The sequence below is a fragment of the Neofelis nebulosa genome, chromosome 3 (assembly GCF_028018385.1).
Source record: "Neofelis nebulosa isolate mNeoNeb1 chromosome 3, mNeoNeb1.pri, whole genome shotgun sequence".
Classification (NCBI taxonomy): domain Eukaryota; kingdom Metazoa; phylum Chordata; class Mammalia; order Carnivora; family Felidae; genus Neofelis; species Neofelis nebulosa.
In genome coordinates, this window is record NC_080784.1 from 132,760,733 (window position 1) to 132,782,020 (window position 21,288).

The 21,288-nt window shown below is 35.7% G+C and overlaps 1 protein-coding gene across 4 annotated transcripts in view; it reads left to right on the plus strand.

The window, feature by feature from the left end:
- SNCA (synuclein alpha) overlaps positions 1-21,288 on the plus strand; it is a 156,761-nt gene that overhangs the window by 127,565 nt on the left and 7,908 nt on the right. For all 4 annotated transcript variants that reach the window (XM_058721910.1, XM_058721909.1, XM_058721911.1 and 1 more), the window contains exon 5: positions 19,348-19,431. In XM_058721910.1, the coding sequence (XP_058577893.1) occupies positions 19,348-19,431 (84 nt within the window). The remainder of the gene's footprint in view (positions 1-19,347; positions 19,432-21,288) is intronic.

Consider the following 21,288-nt stretch of genomic DNA (forward strand, 5'->3'; position numbering starts at 1 on the left):
TCGGCCATCTTTGGCACAGTACTTTATTCATTTCTCCAACATTCCCCCCTTTGATGCCTTTAAAAAAAACTTGCCAAATACTTGCCATCAGACAGGCCTACAATACCTGTAGAATTGGGCATATTCCTCTTCATGAGGTCCCCAAAATATCCTGAGGTTCCTGCACCTGCCTGGAAGTGACCTTCATTACTCATCTGGTGAGGCTTCTGGGAAATCTGTAAGCAAGGTATCAGGCCAACATTTCCAAGGGGCTTTATGGCTCCATGTTTCATAAAGCCAACCTTAGTTCCTTAAAGCTATCTGGTCATATCTGAGTCTATGAATGTCACTCTGAAATATGACATTCCAGTCAAAGCCTTGGTAATATAACCAGTATTTCCAATGGTGAACTGTTACAAAATGAACAGATTCTTATTGAACTTATGCAAACAATTATAATTGCCATGAAACGAAGAATATTCACCAAGAGTTTTTGAATTTCAGGAAGTTATGTAGAGAGAAAAGATAAATGCTTCAGTTTTCAAATGAATGCTTTATGACATTTCTGTATATCATAGATATCTTAAAAGAAACTTTCCTTATTCTGAAAGAGGAAACATTAGAGAACCAGCGATATTTTCAACCAGAATCATAAAACTATAATCTTCTTCAGTTCATTTAATCCCATGTTCCTAATTGTTGTTCAATTTGAATGCAGCTTTTTAGTTCTGGAAATTCTTACCCATTTTAGTATCAGCCTTAAAGATGTTGAATACCTGTATTTGTCCCCAAAGTCCTTTTTATAAATCTCCTTGAAGAAGAGACATGTTTTGTGAGAGAATAAGAATAATTATAAATGACAAAATCTCAGAAATAGACATTGTTAAAGATCTGATGAGAGTTCATTATGATGCAATCAACAAAGAAATTCAGTTATTTCTGTGACACGTAACACTTCAAGTAATCAGAATATTAAGTGATGACATTATACCAAAACACTAAAACTTTAGGAATTGCATATATATATGGGCAGTTACAGCATTTACCTGTGCAATACAACCTAAGGTTTACCATTGTATGACAGTGCTTTTCCAAGTAACTTAGCACCCAAAATAAAAGGGCCTAATTGGCCAAAAAGACTTACTTTACCATTTAAATCCTGGGAAGTTTGTCAAAACCTTAGGAAGTTATAAGTACATCCTAAATAGGATTATAGATCATTACAAATCTTAAAACTTTATTTATTCAACCAAGGTGGCAATAAAAGACCCTAAAGGTGAATGTATAGCATTATATAGTTGTTACCAAAACCTATCTCCTTTAACATAATCAAAGACCTGATAAAGATGAAACCTAAAACTTTGGTTTTCCCGGAAGACAAACCTTTGTTTGAATTGTCTTATCAAGAGCAGATCAACAGTCCAAGAAAACTTTGTCATTTGAACAGAGAGAAAAGCAGAATTTCAACCTTATACCAGTGTACTTTTAAACTTCCATTCATCTCAACCTTAGTCCATCCTGAGCACACATAAAATTCCTTTCCAAAGATTTCCCTTCATGAACCTTCTACAACTTTCCGTTGCCTTCAAACTTTGTCCCAAAGCCATTTCTCTCCAAATAACCAGTCTCATTTAGGACAAAATTATTTTCTTCTACCATCAACAAAAACAAATTTCCATCCCTTATATCTTTCTTACATACTTCCTACTTTCCTATATACAGGGTTGCTTTCCGTATTTCCATCAGTCTTAAATACACTTAGCAGAATTTTAACTCTTAGGAAACCTTGGTCTCCAATTGAGGACTTAGTAACCAACTGAGAGGTGTTTACACCAGAGTTTTTTTAGATGGTAAATTCATGAACCAATTAAGTACAAAGCATGTTTTCCAATAGATCCAAATAGCCTTAATTTCTCTGTAGTAAGAAGTTAAAAACACAAACTTATGTTCAGTAATCAAAGCTTTAGCAATTCATTCTATTTGGAAAAGACCTAGTTGTCCAAGGGGGTGTACTTTACTCCTTGACCTTGAGGATGGGAGGAGGAGCCAATGGTGCCTGAGGCACTGAGGAGGGTATTGGAACCAGCTACGTAGACCACACCCACGTTGATGCAGAAACATCAGGGGGAGGGGAAGGCAGAGGAGGAAAACCTAATTTAAAACCTTAACTCAGAGGAGCAGCCACCATATTTTTCCACCAAAGTGGAACATCCACATCAGGCTAAAGAAGACCAGGAATTTCCTCGAAACAAATGGAGTTTCAGCAACTGCTTGGGAACATTCTTTAAAGTCCCCAGCCCGAGGCAGACTAACCACAGTTGGCCCCAATTATAGCTATTAACCTGGGAAAGGAGGGAGAATCCTTCACATTATTAGGCAGAGGAACAGGGAGAGAGAGTCAGTGTCCCCTTCAGTCTGATTCTCTCTTGGCCAGACCAATAAGGTCCCCTTCTCAGCGTTCCTCCTGATATCGGCTGGGTTTTGAGGGCCCCTTCCGATTCGGACATTCATTCTTCCAGTGTCCCTTCTGTTTGCAGTATGCACATTGGTCCTTTGCTAAGGGGGCTCTGGGCTTCCCCCATTTTTGTGGTTGGGGTCTTCCCATCTTTGCAGTGTCTGTTTCTTTTAGTGCTGCTGCGAGAAGGGTGGCCTTCTTTTTTAGTCTTCTGTTCACTTCTCTTTCGGCTGCGGCTTCTCTGTCATAAAAACTTTATTGGCGACCACTATCAGCTGAGTGATAATCATCCCGGCAAAGCCCTCCAACTTCTGGAGTTTGCTTCTGATATCTAGGGCAGCCTATGCCACAAAGGAGGTATTTACCACTTGTTGATTTTCTGGTGTATACACGGTATGCTTCACATAGTCTTTCATAGTAGTCTCCGGGAGTTTTGTTTTCTATGCTCTAATAAAACTACTTTTTTGTACTGAATTTAAGGTTATTGGTCTAGATAGCTAAATTTTCCTTTAATATGTGGAGGAGACAATTAAGATTTGTATTTGGGGACACCTGGGTGGCTCAGTAGGTTAAGCGTCCAACTGTGGCTCAGGTCATGATCTCATGGTTCATGAGTTTGAGCCCCTCATTGGGCTCTCTGCTGTCAGAGCCAGCTTCTGATCTTCTGTCCCCCTCTCTCTCTGCCCTTCCCCACTCATGCTTGTGTGTGTTGTCTCTGTCAAAATAAATCAACATTAAAAATTTTTTTTTAAAGATTTGTATTTGTCCTTGGCAAGTCAAGTTCTAAATGGCTTTAGCCCTTGTTTTTTCTTGATAAAAATTACCTCTCTGAAATTTGCATTTTATTTTTTCAACTTTTTTTTTTTTTTTTTTTTTTTTTTTTATTTCTTTGGGACAGAGAGAGACAGAGCATGAACGGGGGAGGGGCAGAGAGAGAGGGAGACACAGAATCGGAAACAGGCTCCAGGCTCCGAGCCATCAGAGCCCCAGAGCCTGACGCGGGGCTCGAACTCACGGACCGTGAGATCGTGACCTGGCTGAAGTCGGACGCTTAACCGACTGCGCCATCCAGGCGCCCCTGAAATTTGCATTTTAAAGAGATGGACTAATTTCCTGGCAAAGACCAGGCAGTACACTGAACATTTACAGTTCAATAGCATAGGGAAAAAAAAATGCAAGCACTTTCTAGAATGACTTATTCTCTCAAGGCCAGGATTTTTACAATATTTATACATATTTTGAGATAAATAGGAGGTTGTGGGATGGGCAAAAAAGATTGGTGATCTTTGAATTGCTTCCGTAATCACTTCTGATCCTGCCAAGACTAAATTCATAAAATAAGAACAGCTTTTTTTTTTTTTTAATTCCTTAAAGAATTGAGTTGCTGTGTAATGATATCAAAAGACTGACACAACCATCCACCTATGAAAATGTCTTATTTTCCTCTGGGTACTTTGAGCTTAGCTGAGAAGGCCTAAAAGTTTTATATCAGGTTCTGAATATCAGCTTCCAATTTGGCCAAATTTCTGATTATACAGTTGTTAAGTCTTTTCGAATATCTTCTCAGGTTTTAGCTAGGACAAACAGTAAATATTTCTGGCAATATCAAACAACTTCATGCACCCAAGAGGAATCCTCAAAAAAGGTGTAAAAGATACAATTTTTTTGATATCTGGAATTACTCCCATAGATAGCCAAAAAAAGAACTGACAATCTGAATGTCCCAGGCAGGCAGAAACTCAAACCATTTCTTAAGATGTAAAATGAGAAAAGCACAAAGAAAATACTTAGGCCTGGGAGGGAAAGAATAAAAACCTAATAGGTCTAAATTTGGACCAGAAGGGATAACATGAATTTTTTTTTTTAAGGTTTTATTGTAATCACCCAGTTCTCAGATCAGCAAATTCATTCCATAACCCCCATCACCTATTCACCCCTCCCCCCGGACCCTCCAGTCTGGTAACCATCAGTTTGTTCTCTATAGTTAAGTCTGTTTTTTTGTCTCTCTCTCTTTTTTCCCTTTGCTCATTTGTTTCATACATTCCACATATGAGTGAAATCATATGGTATTTGTCTTTCTCTGACTTATTTCACATAGCATAATATATTCTAGCTCCATCCATGTCCTTGCAGATGGCAAGATTTCATTCTTTTTTGTGGCTGAATAATATTCATTATGTATGTATGTGTGTGGATATACATACATATATATATGTATCATGTATATATTTATATATAAGATACATATATATTTGTATATAAGATATATATCTATATCTATATCTATATCTATATATATATATATATAGATATAGATATATATATCACTAATTCTTTATCCATTCATCATCTGTTGATGGACACTTGGGTTATTTCCATATCTTGGCTATTGTAAATAAGGCTGCAATGAACATAGGGATGCATGTATCCCTTTGAATTAGTGTTCTTGTATTCTTTGGGTAAAAACCCAGTAGTGTGATTGCTGGATCAAAAGATAGGTCCATTTTTACCTTTTTGAGGGACCTCTATACCATTTTCCACAGTGGCTACACCAGTTTACATTCCCACCATCAGTAAAAGGGTTCCTTTTTCTCCACATCCTTGCCAACACCTGTTGTTTTTTTGTGTTGTCGACTTTAGCCATTCAGATAGGTGTAAGGCAATATTTCATTGTACCTTTGATTTGCATTTCTCTGATGATAACTGATCATGAGCATCTTTTCATGTATCTGTATGTCTTCTTTGGAGAAATGTCTGCTCATGTCTTCTGCCCATTTTTCAATTGGATTATTTGTTCTTTGGGTAGTGAGTTGTATAAATTCTTCATATATTTGGGATACTAACCCTTTATCAGATACGTCTTTTGCAAATACCTTCTCCTTTTCTGTAGGTTGCCTTTGAGTTTTGTTGATTGTTTTCTTTGCTGTGCAGAAGCTTTTTATTTTGATGTAGTCCCAATAGTTTATTTTTGCTTTTGTTTCCCTTGTCTTAGGGGGATTATTTAGAAAAAAAAGCTGATCTGGCCAATGTCAGTGAAATTACTGCCTGTGTCTCTTCTAGGATTTTTATGATTTCAGGTCTCACATTTAGGTCTTTAATCTATTTTGAATTTTTTAATGTTTATTTATTTTTGAGAGACAGAGAACATGAGAGGGGGAAGAGCAGAGAGAGAGACAACAGAATCTGAGGCAGGCTCCAGGCTCTGAGCTGTCAGCACAGAGCCCAATGCAGGGCTCGAACTCATGAACCGTGAGATCATGACCTGAGCCGAAGTGGGATGCTCAACCGACTGAGCCACCCAGGTGCCTGGTCTTTAATCTATTTTGAGCTTATTTTTGAATATGGTAAGAGAAGTTGACCCAGTTTCATTCTTTTACATGTTGCTGTCCAGTTTTCCCAACACCATTTGTTGAAGTGACTGTCTTTTTCACACTGGATATTCTTCCCTGCTTTTTCAATGATTAATTGATCATATAGTTGTGAGATTCTTTCTGGGTTTGCTGTTGTATGCATCTGTGTGTCTATTTTTGTGGCAGTAGAATACTATTTTGATTACTGCAGCTTTGTAATATAACTTGAAGTCTAGAAATATAATGCCTCCAACTTTTCTTTTTCAAAATTGCTTTGGCTATGTAGGGACTTTTGTGGTTCTATACAAATTTTAGGATTGTTCTAGTTTTGTGAAAAATGCTGCTGATATTTTGATAGGGATTGCATTAAATCCATAGATTACTTTGGGTAGTATAGACATTTTAACAATATTTGTTCTTCCAACCCATGGGCATGGAGTGTCTTTCCATTTCTTTGTGTCATCTTCAATTTCTTTCCTTAATGTTTTTTGTTTGTTTGTTTGTTTTATTTACTTTGAACCAGTGCAAGTGTGGGAGGGGCAGAGAGAGAGGGAGATAGAGAATCTCAAACAGGCTGTGTTCTGTCAGCGTGGAGCCCACATGGGGCTCAATTTCATGAACCGTGAGATCGTGACCTGAGCCCAAATCAACAGTTGGATATTTTACTGATTGAGCCACCCAGGTGCCCCATCAATGTTTTATAGTTTTCAGAGTATAGGTCTTTTACCTCTTTGGTTAGGTTTGTTCTTAGGTATATTATTATTTTTGGTACAATTGTAAATGAGATTATTTTCTTAATTTTTCTGCTGCTTCATTATTGGTGTATAGAAATGCAACAGATTTCTGTACATTGATTTTGTATCCTGTGACTTCACTGAATTAATTTATTAGTTCTAGCAGTTTTTTGGTGGAGTCTTTTAGGTTTTCTGTATAGAGTGTTATGTTACCTGCAGTGAAAGTTTTACTTTTTCCTTACAATTTGGATGCTTTTTGTTTCTTTTTGTTGTCTGATTGCTGTCTCTAGGACTTCTAGTACTATGTTGAATAAAAGTGATGACAGTGGACATCCCTGTCTTGTTCTTGACCTTAAGGGAAAAGCACTGACTTTTCCCCCTTTGAAGGTGATGTTAGCTGTGGATTTTTCATATAGACGTTTATTATGTTATCTTCCTTCTAAACCTACTTTGTTGAGGGTTTTTATAATGAATGGATGTTGTACTTTGCCACATGTTTTTTCTGCTGCTATTATAATGATTATATCAACAAGACAAAGGATAAAAACCATATAATACATCATGTTGATTGACTTGTGAATATTGAAACACCCTTGCATTCCAGGAATAAACCCTACTTCATCGTGGTGTATAATTTTTTAATGTATTGTTAGATTCAGCTTGCTAGTATTTTGTTGAGGATTGTTGCGAGATATATTGGCCTGTAGTTTTCTTTTTGTGTGTGTCCTTATCTGGTTTTGGTATCAGAGTAATGCTGGTCTCATAAAATGAGTTAGGAAGCTTTTTTTAATCTTCTATTTTTTTTTTTAATACTTTGAGAAAAGAATAGGTAAAAGGCTTCTGTAAATGTTTGGTAGAATTTGCCTGTGAAGCTGTCTGGTCCTGGATCTTTGTTGGAAGTATTTTGATCACTGATTCAATTTCATTGCTAGTAATTGGTCTGTTCAAATTACTGTCTCCTACTCTTACAACTAAAAGAGCTAGAGAAAGAACACACAAAACCCCAAACCAACAGAAGAAAGAAAATAATAAAGATTAGAGCAGAAATGAACCAAATAGAAACTAAAAAATAGAAGAATCAATGAAACCTGGATCTGGTTCTTTGAAAAGATCAACAAAATAGATAAACCTCTAGCAAGACTTATCATGAAAAAAAAAAAAAAAAAAAAAAAAAGAGGGAGGACTCAAACCAAACCAGAAATTAAAGAGGGGAAATAACAACCTATACCACAGAAATACAAAGTATTATAAAAGTATGTTATCAAAAATTATATGCCAAAAAATTGGACATCCTAGAGAAATGGATAAATGCCTATAAACATATAACCTACCAAAACTGAATCCGGAAGAAATAGAAAATTTGAACAGACCAAAATTTTCCTAATTTTTCCTAAGAAAAATTAACTTATACTTTTTATGGTTTCTGCTTTATTCACAGAAAATTTATCAGTGTGGTATAAAACATGTTTACTAATAGGTGCAAATATTTTTGATTCCTCTGTAAAAGTGAATAAGCCTATGTTCAGTGATTAATGTGTCAGTATTTTACTTGGAAATAATTTTGATACTTAATGAATTTAACTTAACTCATCACTTAGCAAAACTTTAAGGTTATCAAAAAGATTTGGGGAAATGATCTTAAAATGTCACCTAAACTTTTTTATTTAATTTATGCCTATTCAGTTTGCTTCTTAATTATGTTTAGATTTGGAACATTAGACAAATCAGCTCTATTCTAATTTTTTTTTCTCTGAATATTTTTGCAACATAGTGTGAACCTGTTTGAATAGTAAGCCTAGGCAGAATAAAAAAAGTCTATTATAGTATATAATACTATAGTCAGTATAGTACTGACTAGTATTATAGTCAGTGTTGATAAGTCTAAGATATGTTTATTATAATCAATGAGCAAACTGAAATTACCTTTAATACTAAAACTTTTCCCAGGTCTCGTGAAATTGACAAGCAGTTCCTTTAGTTTCTATTATATTTCTGAGATTTTTCTAAAAAATTCTTAAGTTATAAGCACTTATATTTAGGCCAATTAAACAGAACTCTTTACAAATGTTAGTAGTACCATCACATACTATAATAGGTAGAAAATATCACATTCTATAATAGAAACACATAAACATATAATCAGAAACCTTATTGTTTAAAAATGTTTAGCCATGAGACGAGTATGATAATGCAAAACTCACAGGGGGCCCTCATTCTAAGGTAGATATGGGAGTGCCTGTAAGGTCATTAACTTGATAGACTTCTGTTTATGCTCATGTAAGGCAATTTAGAGAGAGGAATAGGATGAGTATTGAACTAAAAGAGGATAGAGGGAAATAGTAAGAATTGTCTGAGTCTTACAGTCTTTTGCATTACTTTTTGCACCTTTTTATTTTTTTATGTTTTTTTGCAATGAAATTTTCAGTGAAGCTATTTTTGGAATTTTGAAGGTTTTACTTTTAAGTACACTTTTTAAATGATCTTATCTAATTGGAACATTCCTCATAGTGGCCATTGTAATTTTATTGTTTTAAATAAAATTTTGCCATTTCTGTAGATATTCACACATTCTGGGACCATAGTTTTTAGAAATAAGCAGGTGTGCTAGAAGGTGGTGTGCTTGACTGTTTAGAAAAGGATGCCAAGTCTTTGGGTTTCTCAGAGCCAAGCTGTTATCTAAAAGGGATATGCAGGTGGGTTGGGAATCGTGCATGTTTTATAGTGTACCTTGTTGCACAGAAACGTTCTTAAAGTCAATGGCTTACCTAGTATCTAACCCACTGTGTAACCAACTTATACTAATGCAGTAGTCTTTGTATTAGGTGGTGTGCACACTAACATCTCTTAAATGTTCAACCCATGCCCACCAATTTTTGCAGGTTTTTGGTGTCCAAGATTCCCTTTAGCAATTAGTTTTTATCTCATGTGCACATTAACAGGAACCAATAGTTACCAAGGAAACAAAACTGTGGACACCAGCAGGAAGCAAAAAGGATTGAACTAGCAGACCTCAGAGAATGGGGACTCTGGACTAATTCCAAATGTAACTGCCACCAGAAGTTCTTAATGTGGAATCTGAGGATAGAACCCAGGGCCAGGTTTCAGAAGTTACTGTGAACTTGCCAATAGAAGTTCCTATACACATCAACAGCATTTCCCAATGTGGACTAAACCAGCAGACTCCATTAATGGAGACTGTGGACTGTAACTGGGAAGGGATTCCAAACTGAAATTGCAGACTGAAACAAGAGCTAAGGACTAGCGTTCTGTTAGTGATCCTCCTGTCAGTCTACACTGTAAAGGAACTTAGATTGGGAGATAGATGCAAAAAGAACAGAGATCAAACTCAGAGGAATCACCAATGGCCCTCAGAAATGGTGAAAAAGACAATGAAGTCAAAAGTGTTGGTGAGGCATTGGGCCTCTGTTTCTTATCTCAGAACGTTGTCAGAAGTTTATGTCAGTTGTCAATACTGCCACAAAATTTGTTATAAAACAAAATTCAACTGAGTAAATTTGGAGATCTAACTGGCTTTACTCAATGATTCATGAATTAGGCAAATAGAAAGGAGTTCCATAAGCTGCAGAAAAGGAAAGTTTTTTAAAGGCAGAGAGGGAATGGCAGGAGAAGAAAAAAAAAACCAAAAAACGTTCTTTAGGCAAGATCACCCTCTTAAAGGGAACAGAAATGGTCTAATAGCAGATTACCTCTAGTGTTGACCAAAATTAGTTTGGATAGTTAAAGTTTATATTCTTGGAGGTGCTAAAACTGCAATTAGGTTAGGTATTAAGACTTGGTTTAGTGACATGGGTCCTTAACATAAGTGGTTCTATTTGGGGCCTGTGGTTTTCTTTTTAACAACAGGTTTGCCTTATTTTCCTCATACTTAACTATCACTAAAAGTTACCTAAATACCAGTAGTGGATTAATGATGTCATTTGCTCTTCCCTGTTAAAAAGGTATTATTGCCCCATTTTTTCACTGTCTATTTGGTGCTTACAAAAACTTAAGAAACTTGCTCAACATCACAAAAGATCTAGAATCTGGGATATCAGGAAGATATGGCAGAGTAGTAAGTTCCTAAATTCACCTGGTCCCATGGACACACCAATATAACAGCTACATATGTTATCTGGCACAACAAACCTTCCATAGTTAATCATAAAGTGGAGGCCACATGGAATAGTGTAGAAGGCAGACACATAATTGGGAACCAAACCCCCCAATGAGACCAATCACAAATGGGAGAGACATCACAGATAGAAGAATGGGGGGATCAGCACTGAGAAGATGAGTCCCTCATAACATTTGGCTTTGAAAACCAGCAGGGCTTAACTTAGTGAGCTTTTGCTATCAGCAGAGCTTAATTCCAGGCACTTTTAAAATCAGTAGACATAGTTCTGGGAGAGCTAGAGGGTGATAAGATACTGAGTCCCTGTCCTTAAAGAACCAGCATGGTAAATAACCAATGGGAGTAAAGCATAGAAGCGCAGTTAAAAAACAAACCAAACAGACAAAAAACCAAAAAACTGTTATATATTATGAAGGAGAGTTATTTACTAATCTCAGAACACGTACTGAAGGGACAGGGATCTTCAGGAGAATTATCCAAGAACAAAAGTGCCAGAAGATACCACTTATCTTCCTCCTTGCAAGACTAGATAGCTGGACACTTGCCAGAATTAATGTGAACACATCCCACCTCTCTTGCTAGCACCATGTGCCAAGTGCCCACATTCCCCTGCAGACTCACCCTATGCAACTCACCTGTGTCAACAGGGCATCCCTCCAAAGCAGCTCCTGCCCCAACACACCCTGTAAGCAGCCCCACCAAAGGCTGTTGCCATTGCAAAGTGATTCTTTCCCTGGCATGAGGAGAAGAAAAAAACATATATACCCGTAAACTCACAGTTCCTGCACCTGAGTCTTTTAGCTGGCTGTGCAGGGATAGTGATTTGCCTTTTGGTTCATCTGCAGCCCTGGCAGACATACTGGGTGCAGACATTGGGTTTGACTGACAACCTTGCCCACCATTGAAAGCCTCTCAGGGGCTCCACAGGGAGAGCATTTTGCAGTTTGGTGCATGTGCACCTGTGGCAGACAGACTGAGAGCAGACAGCAAACCTGCCTGCTGACATGCCCTACCTAAAAGCCTGTAGCATCCTCAGACAGACCTTTCAACAGCACAGCAACCAAATACTGATTATTGCATCCACAGTGGGAAAACTGGGTCATTACAGCTGACTTGACTGAAGGCAAATGCAGCTCAGCCACAACAGGAGAGTACACACACAGCCCACATAGGAGACACCCCTGAAATGCCTAGTTCTGGTGACCAGGAGACATTGTGCTACAGGGCATCACAGGACTTCTTCATAAGGCCACTACTTCCAAGACCAAGAGACATAGCTGACCATCCTAATACATTGAAACAAACACAGAGAGTGAGACAAAATGAGCAGAGGGATATATCACAAAAGACCAAGACAGAAGCACACAAACTAGCTAAATGAAATAGAGATAAGCAATATGCCTAATAGAGAATTCTAAGTAATGATAATAAAGAAACTCACTGGACTTGAAAAAAGAGTAGAGAATCTCATTGAGACCATCAAAAAAAAAAAAACCCAGAAATATAAAAAAAGAACCAGGTAGAGATGAAGAGCTCAATAACTGAAATTTAAAAAATACACTAGAGGGAATCAATAGAAGATTAGAAGATACAGAAAAATGAATCAGTGATCTGGAAAACAAGGTAAGGGAAAGCAAGCTAAACAGCAAAAAGAAAAATTAAAAATGAGAATAAGTTGAGGAAACTCAGCAACTTCAAGTCTAATAACATTTGCATTATAGGGATATCAGAAGGAGAATAAAGGGGGTAAAAATTATTTGAGAAAATAATAGCTGAAAACTTTCCTAATCTGGGAAAGAGACATTCAGATCCAGGAACACAAAGAATGACTACCGTCACTAAGGAGGTCCACACCGAGGCAAAATATTAAAATGACAAGAAAATAGTGATAAACAGATAATTTTAAAAGCAGCACAAGACAACAATTATATACAAGAGAACCTACATAAGACTATCAGCTGATTTTTCAGCAGAAATTTTGTAGGCCAGAAGAGTGTCATGATATATCCAAAGTGCTAAAAGAAAGAAACATGAAACCAATAATACTCTATCTAGCAAGGTCATCATTCAGTATGGAAGAGATAAAGAGATTCCCAGACAAAAAAAGTTGAAGGAGTTCATCATCACTAACCCAATCTTCTAAGAAACATTAAAAGGAATTCTTTTAATGGAAAGAAAAAGCCATAACTAAAAAATGGTTATGGAAGAAAAATATTCATAAGTAAATGCAAACATATAATAAAGGTAGTAGATTATTTTTTTTTAATTTTTTTTTAACGTTTATTTATTTTTGAGACAGAGAGAATCAGAGCATGAACAGGGGAGGGGCAGAGAGAGAGGGAGACACAGAATCTGAAACAGGCTCCAGGCTCTGAGCTGTCAGCACAGAGCCCGACACGGGGCTCGAACTCACGGACCGTGAGATCATGACCTGAGCCGAAGTCGGACGTTTAACCGACCAAGCCACCCAGGCGCCCCAAAGGTAGTAGATTATTTATAAAACCAGAATGGAGATTAAAACACCAAAACAGTTAAATCAATTATATTTACAAAAATCAGTCAAGGGATTCACAAACAAAAGTATATAAAATATATCACATACATAAAAACTGGGGAGTCCATGATGTAAAAATTTAGTGCTTTTAGAATGAGTTCAACTTAGCTGACCATCAACTTAATATAGCCTACTATACACATAAGATGTTATATATGAACTTAATGGTAATCACAAATAATGAACTTATAATAAATACACAAAAAAGAGAAAGGAAACCAGGCATAACACAAAAGAGAAAGGAAACCAAGCATAACACTAAAGAAAGCCATCATACCCAAAGGGAAGAGAGCAAGAGAAGAAGAAAGGAACAGAGAAGAATGACAAAAACAACCATAAAACAAGTTACAAAATGGCGGTAAGTACACACCTATCAATAATTACTTTAAATGCAAATGGACTAAATACTCCAATGAAAAGACACAGGGTGACTGAATAGATAGAAAATAAGACCCATCTATATGCTGTCTATAAGATACTTCAGAAGTAAAGACACATGAAAATTGAAGGTCAAGGAATGGAAAAACATTTACCGTGAAAATGTAAATGTAAAAAAAAAAAAAAACCTGGGGCAGTAACACTTCTCAAATAAAATAAACTTTAAAACAAAGACTAGCAAGAGACAAAGAAAGGTACTATATAAAGGAAAGAGGATAAAACAATTGTAAATATCTATGCACTCCACATGGAAGCACCTACATACATAAAGCAGCTATTAACAGACATAAAAGGAGAGATTGACAGCAATGCAGTAATAATAGGGGATTTTAACATTTCATTTACATCAGGGGATAGATCATCCAGAAAGATAGTCAACAAGGAAAAAGTGATTTTGAGCAACAGATTAGACAAGATATATATATAAATATATTCTATCTAAAAACAGAAGAAAACGCATTCTATTCAAGTGCTCATGAACCATTCTCCATGATTGATCACATGTTAGGCCACAAAAAAACATCTCAATGAATTCAAGAAGAAAGGAATTATTTCATGTATCTTTTCTGACTATAATGGTATGAAACTAGAAATCAATTACAAGAAAAATTATGGAAAGAACACAAACACACAGAGGCTAAACAACATGCTACTAAACAATGAATGGGCCTACCAAGATCAAAGAGGATAATAAAACAGAAAATAAACAAAAAAAATGAAAATGAAAACACAATAGTCCAAAATCTTTTGATGCAGCAAAAGAAATTTGAAGACAAAAGTTTATGGCAATATAAGCCTACTTTCAACAAGAAAAATGTGAAATAAACAACACCAATCTTATGCCAGAAGGGCCTATAAAAGGAAGAACCCAAAGTGAATAGAAGGAATGGAATAATAAAGATTAGAGCAGAAATAAATGAAATAAAGATTAAACAATAGTAAAGATCAATGAAACAAAGATATGGCTCTTTGTAAAGATCAACAATATTAAAAAAAGAACTCAAATAAAATTAGAAATGAAAGAGAAATAACACCACAGCAATACAAAAAAAAATCATAGGTAAATATTATAAAAAATTATATGCCAAACTGGAAAACCTAAAAGTAGTAGACAAATATCTAGAAAAATATAACCTTCCAAAATGGAATCAGGAAGAAATAGAAAATTTGAATTACTAGCAATGAACTTGGATCAGTAATCAAAAACTCTCAACCAAAAATCAGGACAAGATGGATTCATGGGTGAATTCTACCAAACATTTAAAGAGTTTACAACTATTTTTCTGAAAGTGTTCAAAAGAAAAAGAAGAGAAAGAGGGGGAAGGGGGAGAAGGGGGATGGTAGAGAGTGTTGAAGAGGGGGGAGGAGGGAGAAGAGGGGCAGAAGGAGCGGGGAGGAGGAAGAAGGAGAAAAGGAAAAACTTCCAAATTCATTCCATGAAGCCAAAATTAGTCTGATATCAAAACCAGAGAAAGACACTGGAAAAAAAAAAAAAAGAAAAGAAAACTACAGTCCAGTATATATGATGAACATAGACATAACATCCTCAATAAAATATTAGCAAAACAAATTTGATAATACATTAAAAAATCATTCACCACAATAAATTGGAATTTATTCCAGGGATAAAAGTGTTCACTATTTGCAAATCAACCAGTATAATACATCACATTAACAAGAGGAAGGATAAAACCATATGATTATCTCAATAGATGCAAAAAAAAAATAATTGACAAAGTACAACATCCACTCATGATAAAAATCCTCAACAAAGTTGGTCTAGGGGAAACATACTTCAACATAATAAAGAATATATATGAAAACCCTCAGATAATATCATATTCAATGGAGAAAAACCAAAAGCTTTTTTCCTAAGATTAAGAACAAGACAAGGATGTCCATCCACCACTTCTATTCAACATGGTACTGTAAGTCCTAGCTGCAGTAATCAGACAAGAAAAATAAAAAGCATACAAATTTATAGGGAAGAAGTAAAACTTTCACCATTTGCAGATGACATGATGCTATATATAGAACACCCTAAAGACTCTACCAAAAAACTACTAAAACTGATAAATTCAGTAAATTTGCAGGATATAAAATTAATGTACAGAAATCTGTTGCATTTCTATACACTAATAACAAAGCAGCAGAAAGAGAAATTAAGAAAAAAGTCCTATTTGCAATCACACTAAACAGGATTAAATACTTAGGAATAAACTTAACCAAGGGGAAAGACCTATACTTTGAAAGCTATAAAACATTGATGAAGAAAACTGAAGATGACACAAATAAATGGAAAGAACTCATAGAAGAATTAGTATTGTTAAAGTGTCCATAATACCCAAAGCCATCTATAGATTCAATACAATCCTTATCAAAATACCAATGGCATTTTTCACAGGACTAGAACAAATAATTTTTAAATTCATATGGATCTACAAAAGACCCCAAACAGCCAAAGCAATCTTGAGGAAGAATAAAGCTGGAGGTATCACAATCCCAGATTTCAAGATATACTACAAAACTGTGGTAACAAAACAGTATGGTATTGGTACAAAAATAGACACATGGATAAAGCAAAGAGAATAAAGCACCCAGAAATAAGCCCATGCTTATATGGTCAATTAAGCTACTACAAAGGACACAAGAGTATATAGTGGAAAAAAGTCTTCAATAAATGGTAATGGGAAAACTGGATAACTATATGCAACATTATGAAACTGGACCACTTATACTATACACAAAAATCAACTCAAATCAATTAAAAACCTAAATGTGAGACCTGAAACCATAAAACTCCTAGAAGAAAACATAGGCAATAATTTCCTTGACATCAGTTGTAGAAACACTTTTTTTAGATATGTCTCCTTAGACAACGGCACTGAAGCCAAAAAAAAAACTTTTGAGACTACACCAAAATAAAATGCTTTTGCACAGCGAAGGAAACCATAGTCAATAAAACTGGGACACATGGGTGGCTCCGTGGGTTAAGCATTTGACTTTGCTCACACAGTTTGTGAGTTCGAGCCCCACATCAGGCTCTGTGCTGACAGCTTGGAGTCTGGAGCCTGCTTCAAATTCTGTGTTTCCCCTCTGTCTCTCTCTCAAGAACAAATAAACATTAAAAAAAACAAAAACAAAAACAAAAAGGAGCCTACTGAATGGGAGAAGATATTTGCAAATGCTATATCCAATGGGGGTTAATATCCAAAATATATAAATATCTTATACAATATAAAAAAAAAAAAACTAAAACTAAAACAATATAATCCAAAAAATGGGCAAAGAACCTGAGTAGACATTTTCCAAAGAAGACATACAGATGGCCAACAGACATGTGAAAAGATGCTCAACATCAGTAATCATCAAAGAAATGCAAATCAAAACCATAATATTTATTACCTGACACCTATCAGAATGGCTAGAATCCAAAAGACAAGAAATAACAAGTGTTGGTGAGGATGTGGAGAAAAAAGAACACTTGTGCACTGTTGATGGAAATGAAAATTGCTGCAGCCATTCTGGAAAATAATACGGAGTTTTATCAAAAAATTAAAAATAGAAATACCATATGACCCAGTATTTCCACGACTGAGTATTTACCCAAGGAAAATAACAACACTAAAACTAGTGCATAAAAAGATGTATGCACTGCTATGTTTACTGCAGCATTATTTACAATAGCCAATATATGGAAGCAACCTAAGTGTCCATGGAAAAAATGAATGTATAAAGAAGGTGTGGTGTATGTACACACACACAATGATATATTACCCATGAAAAAGAATGAAATGTTTCCATTTGCAACAATATTGATCTAGAGGGTATAATGTGGAGTTAAATAAGTCAGACAAGAAAAACAAATACCATATGATTTCACTCAAATGGGGAATCTAAGAAACAAACAAAAAATGAACAAAGAGACAGTCTCTGAAATTCAGAGAATAGGTGGTTGCCAGAGGAGAGGTGGGTGGGGCAATGGATGAAATAGGTAAAGGGGATTTAGAGGCACAAACTTCCATTTATAAAATGAATATGTCACCGAGATGAAAAGTATAGCATAGGGCATATAGTCAGTGAGTTTATAACATTGTTTGGTCACAGATGGTGATTACACTCGTCATAGTAAGTACTGAATAATGTATAGAATTGTTGAATCATTATGTCGTACACCTGAAACTAATATAACACTATATGTTAATTATATTTCAATAAAAGAATCTAGAATCTAGAAAAGCTAAGATTTGAACTCAAGGCTTGTGATGCTACAGACCTCATAGCTAACCACTATTCAATAGAACCTGTATTCTTGGTTTGTGCTAACAGGTGAAACACTATAGAAATTATCTTTATTCCACATTTAAAAAATAAATGGGCTTTTTTTTTTTTTTAATCTTTTTTCAACGTTTTTTATTTATTTTTGGGACAGAGAGAGACAGAGCATGAACGGGGGAGGGGCAGAGAGAGAGGGAGACACAGAATCGGAAACAGGCTCCAGGCTCCGAGCCATCGGCCCAGAGCCTGACGCGGGGCTCGAACTCACGGACCGCGAGATCGTGACCTGGCTGAAGTCGGACGCTTAACCGACTGCGCCACCCAGGCGCCCCAATAAATGGGCTTTTTGGTGTATAAAAAGGGAGGGCAGGAGAAGATGATATATAAACTCCTCAGCCCTGCTAATGTAGGCATGAGCTATAGTTTGACCTTTTCTCGTGGGCATCCATTTCTTTTTCCTTCTGCCTTCCTGTCAGTCACTGATAAAGATAGGAAGAACTATTATTTGCACAAGACATATTTTTAAACATAACCTACATTGGCTGAGGGACTATTTGATCTCTTTGAGTAAGTCCGTTTTAGGCTCCCATTACCCCCCCCCCCTCTGCTTTTTCAACTTTCAGTGAACTTTATCTTTTTATAATCACTTTACTGGAATCAATGCAAAACAACAAAAGGTATTAATGAAGGATACTAGTAGAGACATAAGTTCAAGCTGAGTTTTATGGCATCTTGTTTCTAAAGAGAGAGATGTGGTAAATTTGAGGATCATGTGTTTGGTTTGTGTGTGTGTGTGTGTGTGTGTGTGTATGTATGTATATATGTATGTGTATATATATATATATATATATATATATATATATATATGGTTTCAGTTTTGAAACTTCAGAAAACAATTTCTTTGCCAACACTTAAAAATAAATTATAAAATATGTATACTTTCACATTACAAATGGTTATATAAGTTAACTTACAAAAAACTAAAAACATAACTACCCGATAAAACGTACTTTTAATATTTTGTTGGGTTTTCTTTATCTTTTTAGCTTTGTATCTGAATTATACACTGGTGATGTCTATAATATATACAATTTTGTATCTTTCTAAACTATATCATGAATATACTATCATTTTTTCACTGCTGTCATTGATCCAGTAAAAAAAAACATATTTGGACTATAGCTTTGGACTATTTCCTGGGTAGTGAATTACTTGGGAAAAAATTCTGTACATTTTTAGGTTAATAATACACCACCATAATGTTTCTGCAAAGGTATTGCATAGTTTAGAATGCCAGCAGTAACATTAAGGAGTGCCATTTTTACAACATTCTTACCATTTGGTATATAAGATATTTTCAAAGTGTGCTTAATTTTTAAAAAGTAAAAAATGGTACCTCATCATATTCCCTTGTGCTTCCCATTTAGAATGAAGAAGGAGGCCCACAGGAAGGAATTCTGGAAGATATGCCTGTTGATCCTGACAATGAGGCATACGAAATGCCTTCTGAGGTAAAACTTTATATACATACAACTCTGAAAGTAAACTTCAGGAGTTCAAGTTGGGTCTTTCTAATAAGCAGTATCAAAAATCTGTCCCTCTCAGATTTTCGTTACATTTGTTTTTATTGAAAACTATTTACTCTCTAGAGGGATAAGTTGGCCAAATCCAGAATGTTTTGTGAAGACAACTTGAAAACTAGAAATGGTTTTTACATTTGTAAAGTATTGTTTAAAAACAAAAAGAAAAAGCTACAGACACTATGTTGTCCACACAAACTAATATTTGTACTTTCTTAACCTTTACAGAAAGTGTTTGCTGAACACTGCATTGGAAAATTATTTTATTAAATATGGTGTTTTTTTATTTAAATTTTAGTTAGTTGACATACAGTGCAATATTGGTTTCAGGCATAGAATTCAGTGATTTATCACTTATATGCGACACCCAGTGCTCATCACAACAAATGCCCTCCTTGATACCCATCACCTATCTAGCCCATCTCCACATCTCCACTTCATCAACCCTCAGTTCTCTATAATTAAGAGTCTCTTGTGGTTTGTTCCCCTCTCTTTTCTTTTTGGTCCTCCTCTTTCTAGAAGTTCATCTGTTTTGTATCTTAATTGCCACATATGAGTGAAATCATATGGTATTTGTCTTTCTCTGATTGACTTATTTTGCTTATCACAATACATTCTAACTCCATCCATGTAGTTGCAAATGGCAGGATTTCATTTTTTTGATGGCTAATATTCCATTGTGTATATATACCAAATCTTCTTTATCCATTCATCAGTCAATGGACATTTGAGCACTATCCATAGTTTGGCTATCATTGATAATGCTGCTGTAAACATTGGGGTGCATGTATCTCATTGAATCTGTAGTTTTGTATCCTTTGGGTAAATATCTAATAGCGCAATCAATGGATCCTAGAGTAGGTCTATTTTAGTTTTTTTGAGGAACCTCATATTTTTCTCCAGAGTGGCTGCATCAGTTTGCATTCCTAACAACAGTGCAAGAGGGTTGCTCTTTCTCCACATCCTTGCCAACACCTGTTGTTTCTTGTGTTGTTAATTTTAACCATTCTGACAGGTGTGAGGTGGTATCTCATTGGGGTTTTGATTTGTATTTCTCTGATGATGCATGATGTTGAGCATCTTTTCATGTACCTGTTAGCCATCTGGATGTCTTCTTTGAAAAAGTGTCTATTCATGTCTTCCGCCCATTTTCTTAACTGGGTTATTTGTTTTTTTGGTATTGAGTTTGATAAGTTCTTTATAGATTTTGCATACTAATCCTTTATCTGATATGTCATTTGTAAATATCTTTTCCCATTCTATAGGCTGAGTTTTAGTTTTGTTGATTGTTTCCTTCACTGTGTAAAAGCTTTTTATCTTGATGAAGTCCCAATAGTTCATTTTTGCTTTTGTTTCCCTTGTTTTCAACAACATGTCTTCTTACTAAGAAGTGATTCTGGTTGAGGTCAAAAAGATTGCTGCCTCAGGGTACCTGGGTGGCTCTCTCGGTTAAGCATAGGACTTTGCCTCAGGTCATGATCTCATGGTTTGTGAGTTCCAGCCCAGCATTGGGCTCTGTGCTGAGAGCTTGGAGCCTGGAGCCTGCTTCAGATTCTGTGTCTCCCTCTCTGTCTCTCTGCCCATACCCCACTTGCACTCTGTCTCTGCCTGTCTCTCAAGAATGAATAAACGTTAAAAAAAAATAATTGCTGTCTCTGTTCTTCTCTAAGATTTTGATGATTTCCTGTCTCACATTTAGATCTTTCATCCATTTTGAATTTATTTTTGCGTATGGTGTAAGAAAGTGGTCCAGTTTCATTCTTAGGCATTTCGCTGTCCAGTTTTTCC